Raw genomic sequence first — 25652 nt, 5'->3', positions numbered from 1 at the left:
AACCAAACAGGGAACGGTGCGAACCTTTATTTTATTTTATATTTTATTTCACCGTCCATTGGCAGAAGCCAATGCAATGGAGGGGGCGTTAGCCAGCCATGGCAAGAGAAGAAAAGGAAGGAAAGAAGATAATAATAATAATAATCGGAAGAAAAGAACGCATCAGCGGGGTGAAATTTATCACTATTTTGACCATGGTGGAGAGTGGCGAGGTAAGCTAGCAAAAGAGGCGAACGAGCCTACAACTTGGCATGACATTTCACATGGTCTATGAACTGTCTAATATTGGATATTGTCTTCATTTCCATGGGCAGCTTGAGCCAATACGAATATGCAGAAAAGATAGGAGATTTGGTGAACATAGTCATCGCCGAATTCGCAACCACTATTTCGTATAGTTGAAAAAGCTCTGGGAAGTACTATGCCATTGCGAGTGTCCCGTGCGAAAGCAAAACAATTATACTTGCTGAGATGTTCACGGACAATGTGCAGTTTAATACGATGGACCAGAACGCATGACTGTCTCTGCGACAGGATAGAGATGGGGCTGGTGGAGGCCAAACTATTTAGATCAGTAGAGGGGAATAGAAAGGGTTTGTTGCATACAAAATCTACGTGAGAATTCGAGGACAATTGCGAGTCAAATACAACACCCAAATGCCTGTCCGTATCTACAATATTAATAGGCGAGTCAAGTCCGGGAAGGGTAAATGTGGGAGGGTGGTCTAGTTAAGGGAGAAAGACTATTTCTGTCTTCAAGATATTGGGTTTCAGACGCCTTGACAACATCCATTTATGAGCAACATTGATTCCATTCTGAAGCTTCGTACACAAGTTTGCAATGTCAGCGTCAAACTGAATGAGGGCTGTGTCATCAGCAAATAGTGACAAACCATCTATACAGTCAAGTAGATCATTAAATTTTATATACAACAAGAATAGTAGAGGCCCCAGTATAGATCTCTGGGGGGCTCCCGACTTCACAGGTAGTGAGTCTCAGAGTAACGCCTTCGACTGACACAGCTTGAATTCTTTCTGTTAGGTAGTCCGTGATCCACGCCAGAGACGCTCCGGAAACCTTGTACATTGCAGATAATTTAGCTAGGAGTCCACGGAACCATACCTTAAAGTATCTCGCGAGATTAGTTGCCATTTCTCGCTTCCCTCCTGTGGGTTTGTTGCTTATTGTGTTCATATTTGTATTCAATTTCTTGTGTTCTTTTTGTTTTTCTTGGTTTTGAGAACTCGGCCCCATGCTGTGTGATCGGCCGTGTTGAGTGAGTACTTAAAAGTATGTAAGTGGTAACTTTACCACTGTGTAGTAATGATGGCATGCACAAGCACTGAAACAGACGCTTGTCATACATGTGCATGTAAATACCACACCGAGACCTTTAAAGTACAAACAACAAGCTTTTTCTACTCTCACTTCTGGCAGTACACAGCATGTACACAATATCAGTTTTCCAAAACTTCCTCCGTACCATCAATTACTATAAACGCTCCATAATCTATGTAGTTGAGTAGTTTTGAAGTGAGAATTTGATCAAAATAAGCGATATATTGCTATAGCCGGTTACTCTTATAACCGATTTAGTTTGAGTGGAAAGAATATTTTTACTTTTGAATTTTGAAGCTGATAACATGTACATTGTATATTATTATATATGTACCAGGCAGGCACAGTGGGTTGGTCAAAGACTACGATTGAGATACGAGAGGTACCTGGTTCAAGTCGTGCCTGGGAGCGATTTTACCAGCCGTGCTGCTACTCACAGTCAACTGGGAATTTGTGGCCAGGCACAAGGGGTACATGGATGCGGCTATTGGGGTCTTTCTTGGCACTTGTGCCAGTGGTTGTGAGACTTATCCCCTCACCCCACTATTAGGCGCTGCATCTGCCGCTCGGGTTTACTGTGTGCTAGCGGCCGTCGTGAGTTCCCTTCGGGAACGGACACGATAATTTACTTTTTTTTTAATTTTGTTATCAATATACGAAGTAATTATATAGACGATCTCTACCTGTACTCTCTTTCTATTTGCCTTCTTTAATTTTATGCTGGATGACGTAAACGTACCAGAATTGGAAAACAGTACATGTATTACGATAATTCCGCCCACTCTTGAATAATGCCCACTCTTGAATAATGCCCTCTCTTAAATAATGCCCTCTCTTTAATAGTGCCCCGTATTTGATAGTGCCCTCTCTTTAATAATGAAGTTGGAAAAATCAGCGCCCCAGTGACCTAATCGCGTGGGTACGGTACTGCAAAGTGATCTTAGGCTTCAAAAGGCGTCAATAAGGAAAAGTCACTTGCCTGTGGCATTAGTAGCCGGCTCCTTTATTTCGCCTTCAATGCTCCTGCCCAGAGTCACCCTCGTGTTCACGGACAACACCACTGCTGCCACTGTCAACAACAACATTATCACCTGCAGTGGTTCCACGTGCCACATCAGCAGACTCACATTAATAATATTTGTATCAGTTTCACCCTCTCAAGTCCCTGTAGAGAGATAAGAAGGACGGTTGTTACTTTGCTTCGCTTCAAACTAGATTTGGAGAGGGCGAGATTGGCAACCTCCTTCTTCGAAACTGTTAACTTTATGAATAGGCGAAGACAGTGCTACACCAGGTGTAGCTTCACTTTCTGCCTGACTTAAAGCATGTAGACGATTTATAGCAGTTTCAGCGTGGCTGGCAGTTAAGCAGGTTCAGGTTGCTGAATTCGTAGGCTAAGCATGCCAATGCGAGTATTCTGCTCACTCGCCCTTTACCGGTAACCGGTATGCTCCAGTCCTGCGTTCATGTACACATAAATGTATGTATATTCCAGTCACAGGCAAGTGCCATCATCGGTATCTCAGTGCCACAAATACATAGCTCGAACCATTCCAATATCGTGTATCAATGCAGTTGAAATAGTATCCTACTTCTTATAACGGAAATTGGGTGATTCAAAGTTGTTCATCATGGGCTTAGATTCGTGAATTACCACCCGCTAGCATTTCACGTCGTTCAGAGAATACAGGTGCTGAGGATAGTCAAAGTCTCAAAACATCTTTAGAAGAACGTGACGGTTTTTCCTTTGAAATAAACAGAACAGAGACGATCATAGTGAACTGAACTACAAATGGTGATAATTAACACCGTGACTGGGTACACAGAGCATGCCTCGGCAGAACTTGTTACACCCAAATACCATCGACTCCTAGTTCTATTTGGAGCTCATACCCTGGACGAGTGACCCGAACGTGCCATCATAATTTCCAGTGGTCAATAAGCTTCCCAGACACAAGGGCTCCAAGTACATGTACATGTACATGTACGTCCAGCTAGAACGCATGTTGAATTCGGCCAGGAGAGGACTGGCACAGTCACAAAAAGTGAGGGATTTATCCATGGCTCTACTCCTCAAACGTATGGTTCTGGCCGAGCTCTACGGAGAAACGCGGCATGGCCAAAATATTCAGCCAGTTCCTGAGCGAAAGGCCTTCAAGCATGCACCATCCTGGCTTCCCCTTGGTTCCCTGTGCAAGCACGTTGAACACGTGACTTGCCTATCTCCATACACAGACTAGACATGTCATTAACCTTGAGTACACGTCCTCTTGCTTCCTCTCACACTGTTATAATATAACAGTAATATGCCTGATGTTCATATTATGAACATCAGGCATGCTCTCGCACCCCTCTCACTTGCACCTCTGAACCCCTCATTGTGACTTTGGTGCACGGTATTTGGACCTGCCGAAGTGTTTAATCCGTCAAATATTTTTGTTTTCATACTGGCAGGAGAGTCAGTCAGGCGGAACGTCTACATCTGTGCAGAGTAACGTGATCCAAGGACCTAATAATTGTAGGTCCTGAAGTTGGACACTGCTGCTTTGGGAACTGCATCTAAAGCTTGATCAATCTAATATCCACCATTTTATTTATTTGTTTTTACTATGTTCACATACCCAACTGGTAAATAATAATCTAGACTACTTTTGATGCATGTAAAGCACCAGCATAGGCTGCGGCTGTGTATCAGGGAGGCAGTGTGATGAAAGGCACCTAAAACATTATTATGATCACCTCGTGAACACAGTTCTCTGATGATCGCTTAGTCCTTGAAACACATTTTTCATTTTCTTATTATTGTTGAAAGCTCTGGCCTTCGGCATTGGGCACTCTATTGGACAGCCTGGAACCTCTCGCATTTGAAGGAGTATCTCCTTCTTCGCCTGTGGTCACGAATACATGTAGGATGGGAATATTATTATTATCATGATGAAATGACCCAAATGCCTATCGAGGGGTTCATTTGATTGAGAGAACAGTGCTACTACTAGTATGTACAAAGAAAAGCAATGCTTGATGAGAAGAGAAACGGGGAACATCAACTGCAAGGTGGCGGAAATATGCGTAGTTAAATAGACCTGTACTTCAATTCCATGTACTTCAATGGTTATACAAAGGAGAATGGATGCCTTTTTTCAAAGAGAGCCTCCTTGGCTGTTTTGACATGTTTGACTTAAGTCTCATGCAGAGCCGCCAACAAACAGAGCCTGTGTTGCATGCAGCGACTTCTGAATTTCTGTAGTTTTCAGTGTTTCGCGGAACGTTACCGCCAATTGCTGCCGCGTGCGTAGCTTGCAATGTGTTTTTCCACTCACAGGCATGTTAAGGGCTGGATTTCGTAGTGCAAAACAGGTGTGACCTGTAGAACGACATAAGTGTTCATGCTACATGTCAGACTCATAGCACGGTATACTCTCTCTCTTTGACACAAGGTTGCGTTTGCCATGCTTCTACAAACTGTTCCGGTAAGCTGAGGGTTGTGAAGATTGACTGAAAAGTAACGTTACGATCCAAAGAACATTGTCATAAGCAGAAATTCCCAGCGGCTCCCAGAGGGATAAGGCAGAAAAGAAGGTTCAGGAAGCAGTCGAAAGAAAAGCAATAAAAACAGGCAGGAAAATCACTACAAGTAGATGAAGCCACTAGTAGTACTGTAGCAGACTTTACAAGTATTATTTAACAAGGTAGTTCTTTTCGAAAAAGGTGAAGGAAATTTGAAGAAGCCAGATATCTACCGCGGCTGACTATCTCCACGTCTACTCCATTCGCCATGAGTTGACAGCAGAGGTAAGACGTAACTCGAGCTTGCTTTCTTACCTTTAAAATTCTGAGGGTATACACATAAATAAATAAATAAAGATCACATTGAGGAACTTGTAGTTTTCTAGGTTCGTAAATTACAGTCAAGTTTACTTAAAGCAGTCCAAGTATACGCGACTAGAAATGGAACATAGAGGTTAGTCCCCAGCTCTTCCCATGAATGTAACCAACGTGTAGCAAAAATGAGGCACTTGCAATTGCTCAGGTGTTTTTGAACATTCAAATCTTCTTGACCAACACCAGTCTACGCAACAAGATCAGCAACTAAATGATTTACAAACAGAAGTAGTTGATGTGACTAACGTGTAGCCGGGGTGTTCCGACGTGGTGAAGGCCTACCCATGGCCGCGTCGGGACATCACCAACCCCGTGTATAGAGAGCAGCTTCTCGCGACAGTGTCATGGTGGTGGCAGTAACTGTTGACAGTTGACGAGCTGAGAGAAGTTCGCCATGGGCAGAAGTAGGAAGAAAAGAAGTTTATATACAAGTTGAGGTTTGCGTAGCTACAAGACTATTAGGACGACATCCAGGAGCGATCAAAGAATACACGACGGACGTACGGAGTAGTCTCCAACCCCGATAGCATAATGAGGGTCAGATCCGGGTTCAACACCCATATGGTTCAAATGGTCCGCAGGGACCGGGACTCGGCCAACCGCGGAAGGTTGTAGTAAGGTCACTGTTTCCGAACACAGTGTCCTCCACCTTGTTTCATGCTGTCAATCTAACAATATGCGTGAACTATAACAAGGTTTATCTAACACTGGTTTTGAACCAGTGTTAGGTTATAATTATAATACACAGTCATGTACATTTTATCCTAACATACTTCGGTGTGGATGACTACACTCGTGCTCTGGCCAATGTCCGTACTAAGCAAGAGTATGCCTTATCAGAGTGCGTAGTAAGCGAGCTCCACTGTACATATTAATATGGTTCTAGAAAGGCAGAAGAGAACAGAGACAGTCGGCTAGGTCATGATTGTAACGCTACAGTTATAGCCAGTTTGCTATGTGCATGAAACGCATCATAACAACAGTGACCTAGCTGGCTGTCTCTGTTCTCTTCTGCCTTTCTAGTAATACTCCATCCTTGTGATGTTGAGCACTCTAGGCAATCTGGGGACTCCCGCTACTGTAAATAATAATATTATTGTTCTACATTGTTTCTACACTAGTCGCGAAATTTCATTTGCTTTTCTTAAGGAATTCCCCCGTTCGAAGGAAACTTGGTGATTGCGTGAATACTAGTAAACACAATGGAACCATGTTTTGTACTTGAAATTCATATATTGTAGCAAAAAGCATCGTGCTAGCATAACGCAGGCATGTAAATTGTACGTGTGAAACGTGTGCACACGCATGAAGTATGTAAAATCCTCGGAGTTCTCGTTGGAACCCGGCGGAATGCAGGACAACAAGTTCTGAATTGGTCGGCCGGTTATGAGCTGAAGACATAGTACAAGAGCACACACTGGTGATAGTGCGTGCAGAAACTGTTGGAGGTGTAGAAACCTAGCATTTGTTGGAGGTTTTTGCGTGCATAAAACAGTGGACAACCTCGTCCACGATGGGTACGGTCGTTCAAACAGAGGACGTGTTGAAAGGGAGGGGGGTATCAAAATACGAAAATGGGATTGTAGTGTGATATTCTTGCTCTAAATCCCTTCAACATTTCTCTCTCATCATGTCCTAGTACGCGTTGTATTAAACATTGGTGGTCAGACCAACATTGCGATGGAGGCCAGCCGCATCAACTTCACTATGTTTGATAGGGTTAAGCATGGGAGGCCTCTCCACTGCCCGGGACGACAGCCGTACGGGCAATACCGCCAGTAGCGTCAATAACCCAGCGTACAGTTATTGTCAGTAGCCAGTATGTACTCAAGCCCGCTGCACTAATATACCCCTCAATAAAGACTTTTCATCATTCTGTGAGTGCCTTGCTTATTATAATTATTATTGCAAACGAGAGAGCTTGGAAGCTCAGGGCCCTACGCTATGCTTTTTTGCCTTGATGACCTAGACAAAAAAAAAAGCATAGGGATGTTATAAATTCTTTAAAAAATTCCTTTTTTTTTGTAAGACATAACCTGGGATTCGAACCCGCACTATCGCGCGCCCTGCATGCATCGCCCGATACACTTCGCATACATACTAATTCTTCCAAGTTGTTTCACATAGTGATCTTGCATTTGAAAGCCCTATTTGAATATGCATTGTGGCCAGCCATCTTTGATGGCACGGTACGGTAGGGGATAGGTACAGGACAGGTACGATCGAAGGTAATACGACACCGTCTCCCGTACCGTACCATACCATCAAACACAGCTGGCCACATACAGCTAGCTGCCCGCAATATTCAAATAGGGCTTTCAAACGCAAGATAATAACGTAAAGCAACTTGGAAGAATGGGTATGAATGCGAAGTGTATGGGGGAATGCATGTAGGGCGATAGTGCGGGTTCGAATCCCAGGATATGCCTGAAAAAAAGGAGAATTGAAAAATTTATAACATCCTATGCTTTTTTGCCGTCAGATACGGATAGCGCCAGGCGTGACACAAACAAACACACAAACAAACACCAAATTAAAGCTGTGTGGACCCTGGCTAGCGCCAGACGTTACTGAAGTAACGTCTTCTGCATAGCTACGGGAATAAAGCTTAGTAATTGCACGAATGTATTAAAACCAGCATTTGCTTCCGGGAAGGATTCACAAAAATAAAATAAAAACACCATGGCTCAATGGAACTGCACATACGGAAGGCTGCTTCCTTTCTTGGTAAGAAACAAATCACTGCCTGCTCACTTGATGAAGTGAAACTAAACAGTACACATACCACACCAAATCAGCATACGGGCAAATTCAAGTAAGCAAAATGTCCTGCTTATGCCCCCTGTCGGGATAAATTAGATTTGTTCGTCCAGCACCTTCCCTCATTCAACAGAATTTCCGTAGCACCGATGGTGATGGATTATATAGGGAAAACTGCAGTGGAATACAGCAGGTGGAGACCGCGGGTGTTGTGCACTCTGCAAAAATAGAAACACAAGATAATACTCTACAGGACATTACTATAGCACTGGCACGCTGGCAGCACATCAGTGTTAGACCACAAACCTGTGTTTGGCAGACCCTGTACCAAGCGGCATAATTATTGTATTGACCCTACAAATATTCATGCACCAAAGCGCTGTGGAGTCTGGATCGAACGCGCATCCATGGTAGGGTAAGAATTACTGCAATGTCATAGATTTCGCTCAGTTCAAACGTGTAGATCTACATGTACATGTGAACGGATACTCGCTCGATTAAGGTTTAGGCCTGTTGAGAATCCATACAAATATATAATACAAAACGAAACGTGTGCAGACGTCTGAAGTACGTGCATTCCTCTGGGGTCCAGTTGGAACCCGAAGATTTGTAGGACAACAAGTCTTGAATTGTTCTGCCGGTTGTGAGCTGAAACGGATTGAACTAGAGCACACATTGGTGATAGTGCCCGCGTGGGGTTGCTAAAGAAGATGCTGTTGGAGGTGTAGAAACATGGTTTTGTGTGGTGGGGTGGGGGGGGGGGGGGGGAGAGGGTGTATGTAGAAGAATATGGGAAACCCTGTCCACGATGGGCCATGTGTCTATCATGAACGACCTCAATTCAGCAAACTGACACGGATGTGCACAATGTAGTGGATGTGTGAGTTTGCAGTACCCATAAGCCACCTCCCTACAATGCAGGCAAGATCGTATTACCAGAGAATAGCACATTGGTTTATGTGATTGCTACGGCGAGATCCTCTTGCCTAAATCCTTTCAATATTAGCCCAAGATCGCAGCGGAGGTCATCCCCATCCTTTTCACTACGTTTGGTAAGGTGAAATAAGTGTAAACAAATAAATAAATAAGGTGGGCGAAGTGAAAAATATAATTGGGGGCTCACGAAGTTTGAGATGCATAATTACTTTACCGAGACTGCACTATTACCTTGTGAAACAGCCTCCAGCAAGACGTCAAATTCACGGCCATCGCATTGAAGACGAGCCGGCATCTCGAAACCCTCAGAAGTTGTGCAGTTGACCAGCAGAAGTGGAGTAACATTTGTTCTGCGGTGGTGTGAACACACATGAACGGCTGTGATTTTGGTGTGGACACACATGACCGACTTTGATGTTCAATGATCTCATTTCATTTATGAAGTAGTGGTTGCGACTTCGGCGATGATTTGTCAGAAAGGTTTGCTCCCCACACCGGAGCTCGCGCTATTCCGCCGACTTTACTTGACACTTGACTGACTCACGACTGCCATCCAGAGCACACGAGAAGTCCATCGAACCTTCGACTCGGCAAACCTGCAAGAAAGCACCACTCCCTGCTCAATACACAGTGTTTCGGGGAATTCACCCCTCATCAGTTGAGCTTGAGTAGGCTGAGGAAGATTGTGCCTGGAGAGCACCACTTATAATTATAGTGCTGTCCAGGCACAAACATCACCAGGGATACAAACTTACAGAGACGCTCCGCTTCCAGCGCGACAAACACCTCGTGAACACCAGATAGCAGCGTGAGTCAGTGTCGCTCCTGGACGGTGAGACAGACGTTGAGGACCCTCGGTCATTCGCAACGCTGTCACCTCCAAACCAACTAGTCGCAAGCCCGCGCTGGGCACAACAGTACGAAGTAGTGGTTGCGACTTCGGCGATGATTTGTCAGAAAGGTTTGCTCCCCACACCGGAGCTCGCGCTCGTGAGTCAGTCAAGTGTCAAGTAAAGTCGGCGGAATAGCGCGAGCTCCGGTGTGGGGAGCAAACCTTTCTGTCATTTCATTTATTTTAATTTATTTATTATTATTTTATTTTAAGAAAGAGCTCTGCTGATGTGGTGTATTGGAACTCATGTGAAATCCACAGCGTGATTGTTTTCGTCAAATATTATAATTATATTTATTCTTTAAAGGATTTCCCAAAGGCATAGCCATCGGGGGGGATCTCCTAACAGTGAAATGATCATTGATTTATATACTAGTGAAGCGACTTGTGCAGGCAAATACATGCTATTTATAATGAGCGCGAAATTGTGTCCGAACTATATCTTCTCTTTTCTCTCTCTCTCTGCAGCGGTGCTTTTTGTTACTCCATTGTCATCAGTTCCCTTTTATTATTATTATTATTGCTCAGTGGTTAGAGCATCGCTGGCTACAAGCGAGGGTCCCTGGTTCGAGTCCTGGTGGTGACAGTCAATTTTTTCTTCCGACTTTTCCCGTTTGTCTCTTTCCCTCAAACCAGTTATTATTATTATTAATATTATTATTATTATTAAGTAGTGGTTGCGACTTCGGCGATGATTTGTAAGAAAGGTTTGCTCCCCACACCGGAGCTCGCGCTATTCCGCCGACTTTACTTGACACTTGACTGACTCACGACTGCCATCCAGAGCACACGAGAAGTCCATCGAACCTTCGACTCGGCAAACCTGCAAGAAAGCACCACTCCCTGCTCAATACACAGTGTTTCGGGGAATTCACCCCTCATCAGTTGAGCTTGAGTAGGCTGAGGAAGATTGTGCCTGAAGAGCACCACTTTTATAGTGCTCTCCAGGCACAAACATCACCAGGGATACAGACTTACAGAGAAGCTCCGCTTCCAGCGCGATAAACACCTCGTGAACACCAGATAGCAGCGTGAGTCAGTGTCGCTCCTGGACGGTGAGACAGACGTCGAGGACCCTCGGTCATTCGCAACGCTGTCACCTCCAAACCAACTAGTCGCAAGCCCGCGCTGGGCACAACAGTACGAAGTAGTGGTTGCGACTTCGGCGATGATTTGTCAAGTAAAGTCGGCGGAATAGCGCGAGCTCCGGTGTGGGGAGCAAACCTTTCTTACAAATCATCGCCGAAGTCGCAACCACTACTTCGTACTGTTGTGCCCAGCGCGGGCTTGCGACTAGTTGGTTTGGAGGTGACAGCGTTGCGAATGACCGAGGGTCCTCGACGTCTGTCTCACCGTCCAGGAGCGACACTGACTCACGCTGCTATCTGGTGTTCACGAGGTGTTTATCGCGCTGGAAGCGGATCTTCTCTGTAAGTCTGTATCCCTGGTGATGTTTGTGCCTGGAGAGCACTATATAAGTGGTGCTCTTCAGGCACAATCTTCCTCAGCCTACTCAAGCTCAACTGATGAGGGGTGAATTCCCCGAAACACTGTGTATTGAGCAGGGAGTGGTGCTTTCTTGCAGGTTTGCCGAGTCGAAGGTTCGATGGACTTCTCGTGTGCTCTGGATGGCAGTCGTGAGTCAGTCAAGTGTCAAGTAAAGTCGGCGGAATAGCGCGAGCTCCGGTGTGGGGAGCAAACCTTTCTTATTATTATTATTATTATTATTATTATTATTATTATTATTATTCAATGGATCAGTTGGGGAAGTGAACTGCCTGAAAAGAGAAAAACCGCCAGACCCACCAGGACTCGAACCCGGGACCTTGCTTGTCATGAGCAATGCTCTAACCACTGAGCTATGGGACCGGGTAGAAGGCGCTGACAAGTTTTTCACTCCAAAGGCAGCTCACAACACGTGCCACACATACTGATGGCACTTGGGTCTTTCTCCCTCCCCCAGGGGACCAATCACGGTCAGTTTATGGACCCTACCAGAAGTGAAAGAAAATGATTAAATTTTGAAAGGATTGGGAGAACTACAAATTCAATGGATCAGTTGGGGAAGTGAACTGCCTGAAAAGAGAAAAAAACCGCCAGACCCACCAGGACTCGAACCCGGTACCTTGCTTGTCATGAGCAATGCTCTAACCACTGAGCTATGAGACCGGGCTGAACCTAGTCCCATAGGTCCCATAGCTCAGTGGTTAGAGCATTGCTCATGACATGCAAGGTCCCGGGTTCGAGTCCTGGTGGGTCTGGCGGTTTTTTTCTCTTTTCAGGCAGTTCACTTCCCCAACTGATCCATTGAATTTGTAGTTCTCCCAATCCTTTCAAAATTTAATCATTTTCTTTCACTTCTGTTAGGGTCCAGAAACTGACCGTGGTTGGTCCCCTGGGGGAGGGAGAAAGACCCAAGTGCCATCAGCATGTGTGGCACGTGTTGTGAGCTAACTTTGGAGTGAAAAACTTGTCAGCGCCTTCTAGGATAAGCCCGGTCCCATAGCTCAGTGGCTAGAGCATTGCTCATGACAAGCAAAATCCCGGGTTCCAGTCCTGGTGGGTCTGGCGGTTTTTTCTCTTTTCAGGCAGTTCAGTTACCCAACTGATCCATTGAATTTGTAGTTCTCCCAATCCTTTCAAAATTATTATTATTATTATTCTCTTGCGTGGGGTAGTGCCTTTGCCGTTTGCGTTATGCAGAGCTCACTGACTTGTCAGTTTGAGCACTCTGGCAAGGTACGTTCGGGCCTGATTGGAAATTTTTATTTCCATTGCTATCAGGTTCGGCCTCATTTCCTCTGTGCTGCGCTGATGAGTTCAAAAAGAACGAAACAGCATGCTGTCCGCAGATTGAGTATTATTATTATTATTATTATCCCACCCGCCTGTGTGGATTCACAGGAAGTGTGAGTTACGAAGTCTGAAGAAAATGTTGAACAGTCTCTGCTGGGATGACGACTACACCATAGCTCAGTGGTTAGAGCATCGCTAGCTACAAGCGAGGGTCCCTGCTTCGAGTCCTGGTGGTGACGGTCAATTTTTTTTCAGACTTTTCCCGTTTGTCACTTTCCCTCAAACTCGTGAAGATTATTATTATTATTATAATTAAACAGCCTGCCAGCGACCATTCTACCAGCACGGCCACAACCCAGACAGCTCCTGTCCTTCAAAGAACAATGCTACAAGTATCTTCTGCGCTTGAACTGGCAAACAACCACGGACGCCCGATGAAACGGTTTAGACCAGCGCCTCACTAGCATCCTCCCTCCCTCCTTACCACAATGTGAGGTTATCTCTCATTCTGCTTCTCTCAAGACCATCTTCCCATTGTCCTCTTTCCTCACTATTATTCATTCCCCTTCCTCCTCCCCTCCTCATGGTTTTACAGCAGTATGGCGCACTTTGTTTGCGTAGACCCCGATACCTTTATACATGTATTAAGGTCTGAAGAGCAGCCTGGCCCCGCCACCACCTCTCGCACATACCATAAAGTCCTGTATACAAGCCGCTGCTTATATGATTTTGGGGGACATTTATTATTCTTATCAACCACCACACCCCACCGCTGCGCTCTCCGGCCGACCTCAACAGGTTGCCACAGCACACCATCAGCAAAATGACGCTTCAGTTGGTACTCTGCTCCTTCAGACAGCAGCTGTTTCGATCATCAGGATCTCGCAAGTGAAGGTTGATAATGTAGAATGGCTAACAGATAGTGAACTTCGCCCTTTGTAGCAAAAAAGGGGGAAACATAATGGTGCATCTTAGGCGCAAAAAGGGGAGAAACATAATGGCGCATCACGCGCGAAGATTAAGGCTAAGCAATGGCGATACTGATAGACTACACTGAGGATACTGTGCCATCTATCGAAGTCCAAAAAAAGTTGTACGTGTAGGAGTAGGATGCAAATTTTCTAGCTCCAACTTTGGCTGATTTTTTCTTGTTTTATACGGGTTCGCCATGCCCATGTCAACCAGGTCTAAAGAAAGCGGAGAAGATAGCTCTAGTACGACTCCGATTGCCCAAAGTGGTTCTCCGAGCACTGGTATGGACGGTTCTGCTGACGTCACGCCTTTATTTGGCGAAAACGGCTCTTCTGGATGCCAAATTGATGTGGCCTCGTCTAACTTGCCTGCTAACCGTAAGTGCTCATGCATGTGTCATGACCATAGATGTTGCGGTGGCGAATCTTTCATGGGGATCATGAGTAGTTTGATCAAGGAATTGGCTGCCATGAAAGAAGCTGTTGTTGACAACAATTCCCTGAGAATCGAAGTGGCGGCACTCAGGGAGGAAGTTCAGAAATTGCGTACGAGTACATGTACCCCAACAGGCCAGTCCACGTCCTCCACGGCCACATCAAGGATCAACCCAAGCACATCTGACTCAGGGCCTGCTACACGCAACTCGTATTCAAATGCTTGCAGCTCAGGGGTTACAACTGACACGAGTACACCACGCGAACCAACATGTGATCCCGTACCGGTCGAACCTGAGTGGAAGGACGTTGAACGGAGAAAACCGCGAAACCCTGCACGCACGTTGGCAAATAAGACTACCACTGCCAGCCGTGAAGTAGGTAGGTAGGTAGGTACATTTTTATTTGAATTCGCAGAACCAAACGGGCGGTGTCGCCCAATTACATGGAAGAGAATGGAAACAGTAAAATATTGTAGGAAAGAGCCTAACATGATAGCAGGGTGTAGTACAAAGCAAAGAACGCTCAGTCAATGAATAACGTTAACGTTAGAATACAACAACGGGGAAGCGGTAAACAGCACATGACTGGTACTGTGCAAACGTTCAAAGATTCCTGTAGTGTTCAGTAGTGGGTGCTAAGTAGCACACAAGCCAGGCCAGTCCACTGTCACCTCGTATTATCAGCACAAACCTAAAGCTCCTGCAAGTTTTCGTGGAGCCCCTCGGATAAAATGCCGCGCAATTCACCTTGGCAATGTCCACATGGGATGTAGCGCTGATTCCATAGTAGGTTGGTGCGAGAAAAAAGACCTGCCAGTCATGAAGTGCAGTGTGTCAGAATCCCGGTACTTCGGACTGGCGTACGCACATGTCGTGATCCCAGCAGATCAAATCGACAAAGCCCTGCAGGAAGACTTCTGGCCAGCGGAGGTGCGTGCACGAGAGTGGAGATTCGCCTTGGACAAGATAGCTTGTGTCGGGGGTTCTCAATTTACAATATGAATGCCGACACCCCACTAAACCCTAATGCAATCCCATTCCATCCTAGACCACACACCCCTAATTTAGCCCCTTTATCAAACAGCAACAACGGCCTTAGTCTTAATCTTAGAGTAGGGTTCCTCAATGTGTGCCACCTTCTTAACAAAAAGCATGAAGTTGAGGATTTCATACGATCTCAAAACATTGACATCATGATACTGGCGGAAACCTTTCTATCTAGCTCTACCGCAGACAGCTTGCTCAGCATACCTAACCATGCACTTTTCCGGAGGGATCGTCCCGGTTATGGAGGTGGCCTAGCAGCCTATGTCCACAATCGCTTTCAAGCACAAGTGCTGGGAGACCACACCAACATAGAACTTTTGCTACTGGAGATCAGAAGTCATCGAAACCGGATTCTCCTAGGAGGAGTATATCGACCTCCAGGCACGCCAGTACAATTTGGCAGGACTTGTCCAACGCAGTTGACACAGCAGCGGCGTCAATGCCATCGTCCCCGCTGATTTTAACGGGCGACTTCAATGTCGACGTAAGCCGGCGCCAAGCCCCTCAGCTCGACAATTTACATCGCTTCTGCGACCAGTTCAATATCAGCAACAAGGTGCAGGACACTACCCGCATTGCCCCCCACGGCAGCAGAACAACACTGGATCTCGCCCTAGCTGTGGATGGAGCGATAACCTCCTGCACGGTTCTCCCTTGTACCATCAGCGACCACTTTGCGGTCGTAATTGACCTACCTTTCAAGTGCACTGTGGAACCTCCTGCTGTCAAGTGCGGTCGTAACCTTGCAAGGATCGATATGAACCGATTCGCTCATGACTTGCATCATTGTGACCTGGAGAATTTTTCAACCGCTCAGACTGTGGATGCCATGTGGTATTCTTGGACTGACAAGATTGTTTCCGTTTTGGACGAGCACGCTCCTGTCCGAACGTATCGGCCTAAATCTTCCTCCCGCACGCCCTGTCCTTGGAAATTACCTGCCCTCCACGACGCTATTCTACTTCGCAACGCAGCACATCGTCGCTGGCGAGCCTCGCCGACTGACATGGATCTACGAACTGTATTCACATCAGCACGAGCCGAGGCTAAGCGAATGTCCCGACGCCTCAGGGCCCAGTATTACAAGAATCTTCTCACACGGAGTCAGGCAAATGCGCGCCTCACTTGGAAGACAATAAACGAGCTCAGCGGCCGGACCAAAACTCCCACTCCACCCTCTGTCAGTATAGCAGCACTCGGCGAGCAATTCAGTGGAGTAGTCTCCGATCCAAGTAGACCTGTGCAGCTATCCTTACCTTGTGGTCCGTCACCACGGGAACCTTTGCGGGAATTCCAGGCCACTAGTGTTGAGGAGGTATTCACCTTTCTCGTGAGACTCGATGCTCGTAAAGCTGAGGGCAGCGACAGTATTCCGGCATTCATCCTGAAGCATTGTGCAGCAGCCCTCGCCCCGTCGCTATCCATATTAATTAATGCATCCCTTTCGTCTGGCATTGTGCCCGTCTCCCTGAAGATTGCAAATGTTCGACCCCTATTTAAGTCTGGTGACAAGAACGAATCTCGCAATTACCGTCCCATATCTTCGCTGCCAATAGCATCGAAGATCTTGGAGAAGATAGTCCACAAACGCCTGTGTGACTTCTTACAAACCCATTCACTTTTGCCCGCCAATCAGTTTGCGTACCGGCCACAACACTCCACGGGAGATGCCTTGACCTTGGCCATGGACCGCTATCTGTCGTCAGCAGACCACCATCTACATACTGGCGCAGTACTAGTGGACATGAGCAAGGCATTCGATAAAGTACGGCACCAGCTCATGATCCAAGATTTGTTTGCTTTGGGTGTATCTTCGACTGTTTTGCGTTGGTTTGCGAGCTACTTCACACGGACCGTCGACAGAGAGTAGTTCTGGCGAGTGGGCAGTGCTCGGGCCTAACTGCATGCGAGTGTGGAGTCCCTCAGGGTAGTGTACTGGGTCCTTTGCTGTTTTCACTATATACCATGGACGTCCATAGCGTCACCAGCCCAGCACACTCCCAGCTGTTTGCGGATGACATCCTTCTCGACACCGCAAGCAGATCCGTAGCAACTCTAAATCAAGTCTTATCAGTTGCTGTGTCAAACTTGGCTGACTACCTACACGGGAAAGGCCTGGTTTTAAACCCTGACAAGACGCAGGTCTTAGCCATTGAGGCATCACGCCGTAGTACCCTGGAACTCAACGTTAACTGCAACGGGACGCCTCTCACCCAGACCACCACTGCTCGATTTCTGGGCCTACAGATCGATTCCTGTCTTCAGTGGGACGCGCAGGTCTCCAGCATAGTACGTAAAACTTCCCAGAAGCTAACCACCCTGAGAACCATCCGCCCGTCGCTATCTGAACGCCAGTCGCTCCTCTTCTATTCTGCCCTTATACTTCCTGACATGCTTTATGGATCAAACGCGTTCTTCTCTGCCCTCACGGCTCAGCAGCGGCACCAGCTCACTGTCCTCGACAAGCGATGTGTTCGCTGCGTAGCCAATCTGCCCTTCCCGTCCCATACCACTCCTATATACACTCGCCTTTCCCTGACCCCTGTAATTGAACGTGCCAAATGCAAACTCCGTTTCCTTATGCACCGTGTCCACACCAGCAGCATCAGCCCTCTTCTGAAAGATAGAGTAGCCCTTCAACCTCCCAGTAACACCCGTGGCAATGACAATTGCAAATACGTTGTTCCGCTAACTCGGCGAACATCTGGCGACAGCCGACCATTGGTTTCCGCCGGGAAGCTTTGGAACACCCTGCCACAGGAACTCACGTCCGCTCGTCGTCCAACCCCGTTTAAAAGATTGCTGAAAGTGTTTTTCTACGGTTAATATGGCCGAATAGCACCTCCCTCTGGCATAGGTCCTCATCTTCCTATTTCTCCCTGATTGTTACTTCGTTAGGACTTGACTTGTAATTACCGGTACAAATACTTCCTTTTGACTGTTTTCTCATTTTCGCAAGTGAAGCTTTATCGAGCTACACTTTTTATTCTATCGCCATCATAATATTGGGCATCAATTCCCGTTTGGTTTGCGATGAAATATAAAACTTCAAACAAACAAAAAATCAAACAAACAAAAGTCACACCTGGCTATCACTACATGACTGTACTCTCACTAACACCCTTTATATTACTAGTATGCTCAGTGTAGTCTGCCCTTATTTTTGTAAATGGGGACAACAACGGAGCGTTTCCAGACAGAAGGAAAAACACCAGATGAGAAGGACAGATTAAAAATTAAACTCAATGGACCGCAGATTGACGAACCAAGGATCTTTAGTAGTTCGTTTGTAATATCATCCAGGCCAGCTGCCTTGTGCAGCTTGAGGCGTTTGCTGTACTTAGCAACGCTGCTAGGAGTTGTTCTAATGTCTGTGAAGAAGGAATGCATTGTAAGTCTTTCTTGACGACGTCGATCCGTCTCAGATGTGGTCGTCCGCGGGGTCGTCGTATGTCTGTTGTGTCGATTGACATTTGGAGGGCTTGGTTGTAAAGAGGACGATTCGGCGCCTTCCCTCACTACATGGCCGAACCAAAGCAGTCTCCGTTGCCTGCAGACTTGGGATAGTGGGGTCTGCTCAGTTCTGGCATACAGTGCAGTGTTAGAGATTCGTTGTGGGTAAGTGATACCAATGATGGTACGTAGTTTCTCCCGGTGCCATACATTGACGACGTCGGTTAACGTTTGCAATAGGGTCCAAAGCGCACAATTATACAGCAAGATAGGCAATATTAGGCAGGAAAACATATACAGCCTGGAATCCAGGTTGTGGCGTTCCAATGGAATGCTTGCAAATGCCCGATTGCCTGATACCTAGCTCCAACAAATCTCGTAACCTATTGGTCCTTTCTCTCTACTATTGGCTCATATTCTGGTTGCTTGTATTCAACTTAATTAGAGAGAATGCCTGAGAACTGTTTCGTGAATTTCTGAGTCATAGTTGATAGTGATGGTGGTGAAGAACTTGAAAGTTGTAGTTTTTCTTTCCTTGAAAAGGCCCGCGAGCAGAAGGGGATGGTCTAACTCTAAGACCATGATTGAGAAACAGATGGTACACTGTATCAGGTTCGAGGCCTGCTGGGAAGCGAAAAGGGATTACACCAGGCAAATTGTGACATGAATGCAACGAATGGGATTTTCGGTCTTTAAATACTTTGTGGTGAGCTGATCTTCTCACATCCCACCGCGATGGGAGCTGCATCTGTGCCTTTGATCATATGGGGGTAGTGACGTTCCTATGGATGTCGAACGTTCAGTCTAGTTTAGTATAATGTTAACCAATAAAAAGATTTCCCTTGATAAATTTCCTTTCTCAGAGAATGCTAAACACTATCTTACACTTGAACTGTTAAAATGAAACCTGGAGTAGCGGTAGTTTGCTGGAAACAGTAGCAAAGCTTGGTCATACTGAATGGTGGGTGTTGAGAATTCAAACAACACGAATGCTGTGCACCATCATGGCATGATACGCAACACAAGTTAATCTGCTATAATATTATATAATACTAAACTACATGAGCCGGTAGCGGAGACACGAAACGTGTACAATCGTTGTATTGTCAATGAAAAACTTATTTCCAACTCCTAAGAAGAAAAGGAGACCAAAGAGCTAAAAGTGACGCTATAATATCCACTAACAGCACCCGTTACTTTACAATCAGCTTATGTGATAACATAATAGCACGACATTGATTGGATTGGATTGGATTTTTATTTATAGTGGTGGCTATAACAGACAATTGCCTAATAACAAGAGTACATAACCCCCTAGAGTGTGAAACTCCCACATACCCTGCTGTTCCGACATACTTTCAAGTTGACGTCATTACTTATGACGCAATGCTCCTTGCACCAGTGATTTACAACATGTGTACGGGTGTCAACGCCTCACACGTTTTTCTTTGCAATAAATTGTACAGGATCGATCGGCTTCGGTCAACCACAGGTTACGGATTCGTCTGATAACCCGTGTACAGTGGGCATTGCATTATCAAAATGACGTCAATTTGAAATTCTGTCGGGACAGCACCCATAGTCGAGTTGCACACTCTGGGGGGGGGGGGGGGGTTATGTACTCTTGCTAATAACAATAGACCCACTCGAGGGAAAGATGCAATGATCAACGGTACTGATATTCTGCAACTAACTGGCTAACAGCTCCAGCACATCTTGGACGCGCACTCCAACAGCCTTCCAATTTGGAAGGTTCTAAGTTATAGAAATAGCATAAGGAGGGGAAGGTGAGCGCAACCAAGAGAACGATACTGGTAAGACCATTAGACAAAACGGTCAACCCACGATTCAAGGACGTATAGCAACATACCACACAACTTGCGGGGCTCTGAGGATTGGAAAATCGATTGGAGGATTCATGTTCGATTAGTTTCCCCTCCCATCGATCTTCCAATCTTTAGAGCAACACAATTTGTGTGGTATGTTGCGTCCTTGAATCGTGGTTTGACCGTTTTGCTTAATGGTCTCACCAGGACCGACATCGACATACATGTACATCCGCCAGCGTCCTTCACAGCTGAGACTTTCAGGTCGTGCTCATCTTGGTTGTGCTCACCTTCCCTTCCTTTAAATAATGTTATTTCTATAACTCAGAAACGTCCAAGCTGGAAGGCTGTTGGAGTTCGCATCCGATATGTGCTAGAGCTGACTGCCAGTTAGTTGTAGAACGTCAGTACCGTTGGTCAATGTCGTGCAATGTTATCGCATGAGCTGATTGTAAAGTAACTGGTGGTGTTAGTGGATGTTATAGCGTAACTTGTAGCTCTTTGGTCCTCTTTCCTTCTTATGAATAAATCCTTGGCTCTCCACCTGAGCCTAATTATTTCCAACTGCAGTTTGCAGTTTCAAATGTGAAAAACATGTATTAGTACCCATAATATGGTGTAACGACTGAGTGGATAAGTCGACTGGCCAGTCGATAAGGGTGAGTCGATAGAAGAAAAACATTGTCAACTCGCATTACATTTATTTAAAAAAGAAATCATGTACATTACTGTATAACCGCCGAGAAGTACAATCATATAGTTCATGCACTAGTCCTGCGAGCTCAGGTCATGTACCGTGAAGTACACTCGGCATCTGAATCCATTTAGCTGACTTCTAGAGTAGAACGGTAAAAAAAACCCATCTCGCATGGGTCCGCTTGAGCGTTGAAACCCTTGGTTATTATTAACAGAGTTGTAGGCCATGTCGCAACTGTCTATCCTCTGCTAACAGACATTCGTTTGGGTGGATGAAAAAGGAATCTTGAGCTGATGTATGTACTGGTACGTGGACATGACATGGCTTATGCTGCCATCACCTGTGCATGGCTTCAACGCCGCTCGTTTCGACGACAACTCGACGATCGTACTTTGCAGTTCAATTCAGTACAATGTGGATGGTGTGCATGGATGGCTGGCACATGTCTCTGTCCAACTTTGTTGTTTGTATCTGCCCATCGCTTCTCATGCACATGTATGTTCGCATTGGTCACCGTCTGGTAGGTACACAGGGAACATGTCTGCACTTGGGAGGTACAAGGCCTTCGGAAGCATGCTCTGTGGTAGAATAGATCTCGCCAGCTCGTGCTCACCCTCTCACGTGTACGTGCCACTGCGTGTCGTACCCGTGAACGTGAACGGTCAGGTGACGAACTTGGACAAACGTCTGGTGCATCATTGGGCAAGGGCTTCTTCCATGGTGCAGGCCCCTTCAGCTCACCTGGCCGACCGGTGTTCTCCATGTAACGGCAAGTACGTCATTGGGCAGCATTTGTACATTGTTGTAGTTGATCTTTATTTTACTTCGCAATGCCAAACGGGCAATGATGCCCAATTCTATGGAAGCGTACATTCAATGACTATGTAACATCAGTTTCAGGCAACACCACGAAACGGACAGTACCATAACGACTTACGTATACACTAGCAAATTCAAAGACTAACAGTTGTGGCGCGCTCAATGACAGCAAACTAATTATTTTGATTACCGACCAGGTACATGAGAATGTGTTCAGGAATACGTAACGCAGAGACATCGAAGCAAGTACAAATCTCACCAGTGTGTACGCAAGAATCATAGAGATCCATCTAGCTAGACACACGGAGCAAGTACTTCGTGTAGTCGTTGATCGCTGTTCTTGTTCAGGTGACACATGGTGACTCTACACTGCATACATACTACCACACGGACATACATAGCATATCCCATCGCTTCTCCAGAAGCAACAGGCTGAAAAGCGTGGTTAGGTGCATTCCCCCCCCCCCCCAACAGACCTAAAAGGTCAAGAATGGGTGAACAACCATTACGACGTCCGAGATGCACCCTATACTAGCTAGTTAGCTGAAATTGGAGAGCCAATAGCACAAATAAGCAAATGAGCAGGCGAATACATAGGGTACTGCACTTGCCTGCGACCCAAGAGGTCGCGTGTTCGAGCTCCGCAGTCGCACATCTGGCAGCAAAATCCCCGCGACGCAGCTCACCAGATCAAGGTGTGGGTTCTCTTCCCTCAGTAGAGTCGAATCGAGCGAGCCGCAACTCCCGGTGCCAAAAGGCGGGCTCACGCCCCTACATGGCTACTTCCCCTTGTCTAACCCTCAAGACGAAATGATAGTAGCCGACTGACCGAAATTAACCTTTTTAAAGAACAAAAAACAAAAACAGACGCTTTCTTCAATATGGAGCTGATGAAGACCCAAGGCCAACATTTAGAGATTTAAAAAATCTGCGGTTCGCATGAGACTCGACTGGAGGCGGAATTTTTCAGTATCCGCAGGGACGCCACCACCCTCAAACAACAAGGCACAGATGTAGCTCCTAAAGCGGTGGGAGGCGAGTAGATGAGACCCACCACAAAGTGGTCAAAGATCGAAAATCACTCTCGCTGCATCTATGCATCCCTCGTGCCAGGTCACGATCACGGCTGGAAAATCCTCCCGCTGCCAAGCAGGACTTTAACCTAGCACCCTCTGTTTCTCAATCATGGTCTTATTTTGGAGATTACTTTAATGGAATTGCAGTGAAAGACGCATGCAAAACATGCAATATGTAGTAGCGTGGGAAACATAATGCCACCCCACGCTTTGCTACGCATGTATAGCATGACTCTCCGTTTTCCTTTCCTTCCAGTTGCATCTTCCTTTCTGCTCTGTTTCACTTTCTCTTTTCGTTCGTCTCTCTTGATATTTGTACTTCGTACTGTTGAGGCAACGAACTGAAATGTAATAAAAACCAAACCAAACCAAACTACAGTATTCGGAGCTTCGGGTGCATCAGTGTGTCCATGTACACTGTGCGAGTCGTGATAGGCAGCAAATTGCCATTTGACCTGCGTGCACGTGACAATGTACACTGTACGAGTCGTGGTAGGCAGCAAATTGCCATTGGACCTGCGTGCACGTGACGTTGTCCACTATACGAGTCGTGGTAGGGAGCAATTATTTGCCATTGGACCTGCGTACACGTGCTCTACACACACGATTGGATCAAACTGCACTGACTGGCCACATCAGCTGCATGAGGTAGCGATAGAGCTCCGTATTCGCTTACCTTGAGATGTGACCAGATGCTTCACTTCCCTTCAGCGGAGCATATTGGCCGGAGAGTAAGTGGATGAGGATGCGGAGACGGCGGTAGGAGGAAGAGTGCCGGTTTCACTTTTCTAAATCCGGAAATAGAATATTGCGCAGCACGACGCTAGTCTCATTTCACTAAGAGTGAACGTTTAATAAGTATCGCCGACAGCGTAGAGAAGAGCCTGGGATGTTCACTGTCCCTTGGTGTATATTTCTCGTTGATTACCATGTACATTCATCTATGCCTCCAGCACTCTATCCCGTTCCCTCTCTTTCACTCTCTTTCTGTCTATCTCTCGGAGCGTTTGACTTTGTTTCCTTCTTGAATCGTCATTCCCTAATTAAAACATTGTTTCGGGGTTCTGTCGCAGTATGCGCGCCACTGCATCACGGACGGTGCAACGAAGTTACTATGCCAACGTGCACCACGGCACCAAGTAGCACTGGTCTTGAGTCTAGTACTGTATTTGCATTTATGGATTCTCCACAGGTCTTAGCCTAAATAAAGGTAGTCTCTGTGTGTGTGTGTGTGTGTGTGTGTGTGTGTGTGTGTGTGTGTGTGTGTGTGTGTGTGTGTGTGTGTGTGTGTGTGTGTGTGTGTGTGTGTGTGTGCTATTGGCGCGCCTGGTTGTGATGAAGCCGAGACCCAAGGTCGGCAGAGCATCCCAGATCACGCCACCACTCCCCTTATTCACGGCTCACACATGACGGGTTTACGTGGCTCTAGTAAAAAAATAAAATGAAAAATAAAAAAGTCTCCGTCAACAGCTTATGACATCGCTACTCTACGTGGAATGAAATTGTACAGTGGAGAAGAATAACCAGTGCTACCAGGTTCCTTTCAGACCGTTCAGAATACCCTGAACACTGCAGTACCACTATGTTATTAGTGCCTCTACTTAACTAGACCCCACTCGTACCAGACTGTCCTGTAACGAGGTGATGTCGGCAATACTTGCACAACCAATGCCATTCCATCCCAACATAGGACCGGAACGTTATTATTTGTGGGTTCCTGGACGTGATGGCTTTTAATCTACGATCGGAACTGAAGATATACAATATAGCCAGAGACAGTCAAGAGTTGTAGGGTTGGCTGAAAACGTTCTCATGAAAATCGTGTGCTCACAAAAGATGATACAATATCATGAAGAGCCAAAAGCAACTTCTCACCCATGTGCACGCAGGTTGTATTCGCCATACCTTGAGGCTATGATACTGCTCTGTCAAAGAAGGAACGATACTGCTGCAAAACCGGTGTAGAATGTTCGTGCATGGCAAGATCCTAGTATTGTACGATACATCATAAAATGTTGTAAAACCTTGGGTAGCATTTTATAATAACATGTAGTTGAATATGGCCACGATTTTACAGACTTGAACTAAATGCACATGAACTTGCGCTATGATGTTGTATAACCCGAAACACTGAGTAGCACCTTCACAGTATGAATAATGTGGAGTGACCACTGCCATAGTACATTTTGTTTCCTGCGATTATACTTGTAGTTGTACAAGAAGGGAGGCGCCTGCTTGACACCTAACTAACTCCTTTACCTGTGTGAAACACGGAGGCTGATAATCAAGGTGACGTATAGGCACCGAGTGTAAGAACATACAAGAAGGCCCGCTGTTTTAAACATGTAGCTTTTCCACCTTCGCTACCTGGATAAGCTCTGCAGGCCCGGTGGCGTAATTACGTTTTACTCAGTTCAACGCTGCTGTTGCAAGGTTGTTTTCAACATGAACAGAGCGATCGGAAGGTGCGCCCTCGCAGAACACAGACAGGAACATAATGGCTGAAGAGCGGGCTTCACGTGCCAGTGTGTGTGTGTGTGTGTGTGTGTGTGTGTGTGTGTGTGTGCGTGTGCGTGTGCGTGTATATCATTATGTGTGTGTGCGTTTCTGTGTGAGTGCGCGCGCTTGTGTGTTTGTGTGTATGTCGATCTTCCTCCTGCCTCAGAGAAATTCCCAGCAAAACATGAAGACATGAAAACATGAAGACGTCTCGAGCAAATG

At 46.2% G+C, this 25652-nt stretch overlaps 2 protein-coding genes across 2 annotated transcripts in view; both read right to left on the bottom strand.

The window, feature by feature from the left end:
- Window positions 1–2628, bottom strand: part of LOC135830329 (angiopoietin-related protein 7-like) — a 32676-nt gene extending 30048 nt beyond the window's left edge. Inside the window, exon 1 of the mRNA XM_065342593.1 lies at window positions 2319–2628. Coding sequence (XP_065198665.1) covers window positions 2319–2454 — 136 coding nt within the window. The 5' untranslated portion in view covers window positions 2455–2628. The remainder of the gene's footprint in view (window positions 1–2318) is intronic.
- The window catches only part of LOC135830334 (angiopoietin-related protein 7-like), an 86672-nt gene that overhangs the window by 48837 nt on the left and 12183 nt on the right, over window positions 1–25652 (bottom strand). The gene's annotated exons all lie outside the window — the stretch shown is intronic.

This window comes from Sycon ciliatum (assembly GCF_964019385.1).
Source record: "Sycon ciliatum chromosome 5 unlocalized genomic scaffold, ocSycCili1.1 SUPER_5_unloc_1, whole genome shotgun sequence".
NCBI lineage: Eukaryota > Metazoa > Porifera > Calcarea > Leucosolenida > Sycettidae > Sycon > Sycon ciliatum.
Note: the sequence above shows the minus strand (reverse complement) of the source record. Positions and strands in the feature narration are given on the sequence as shown.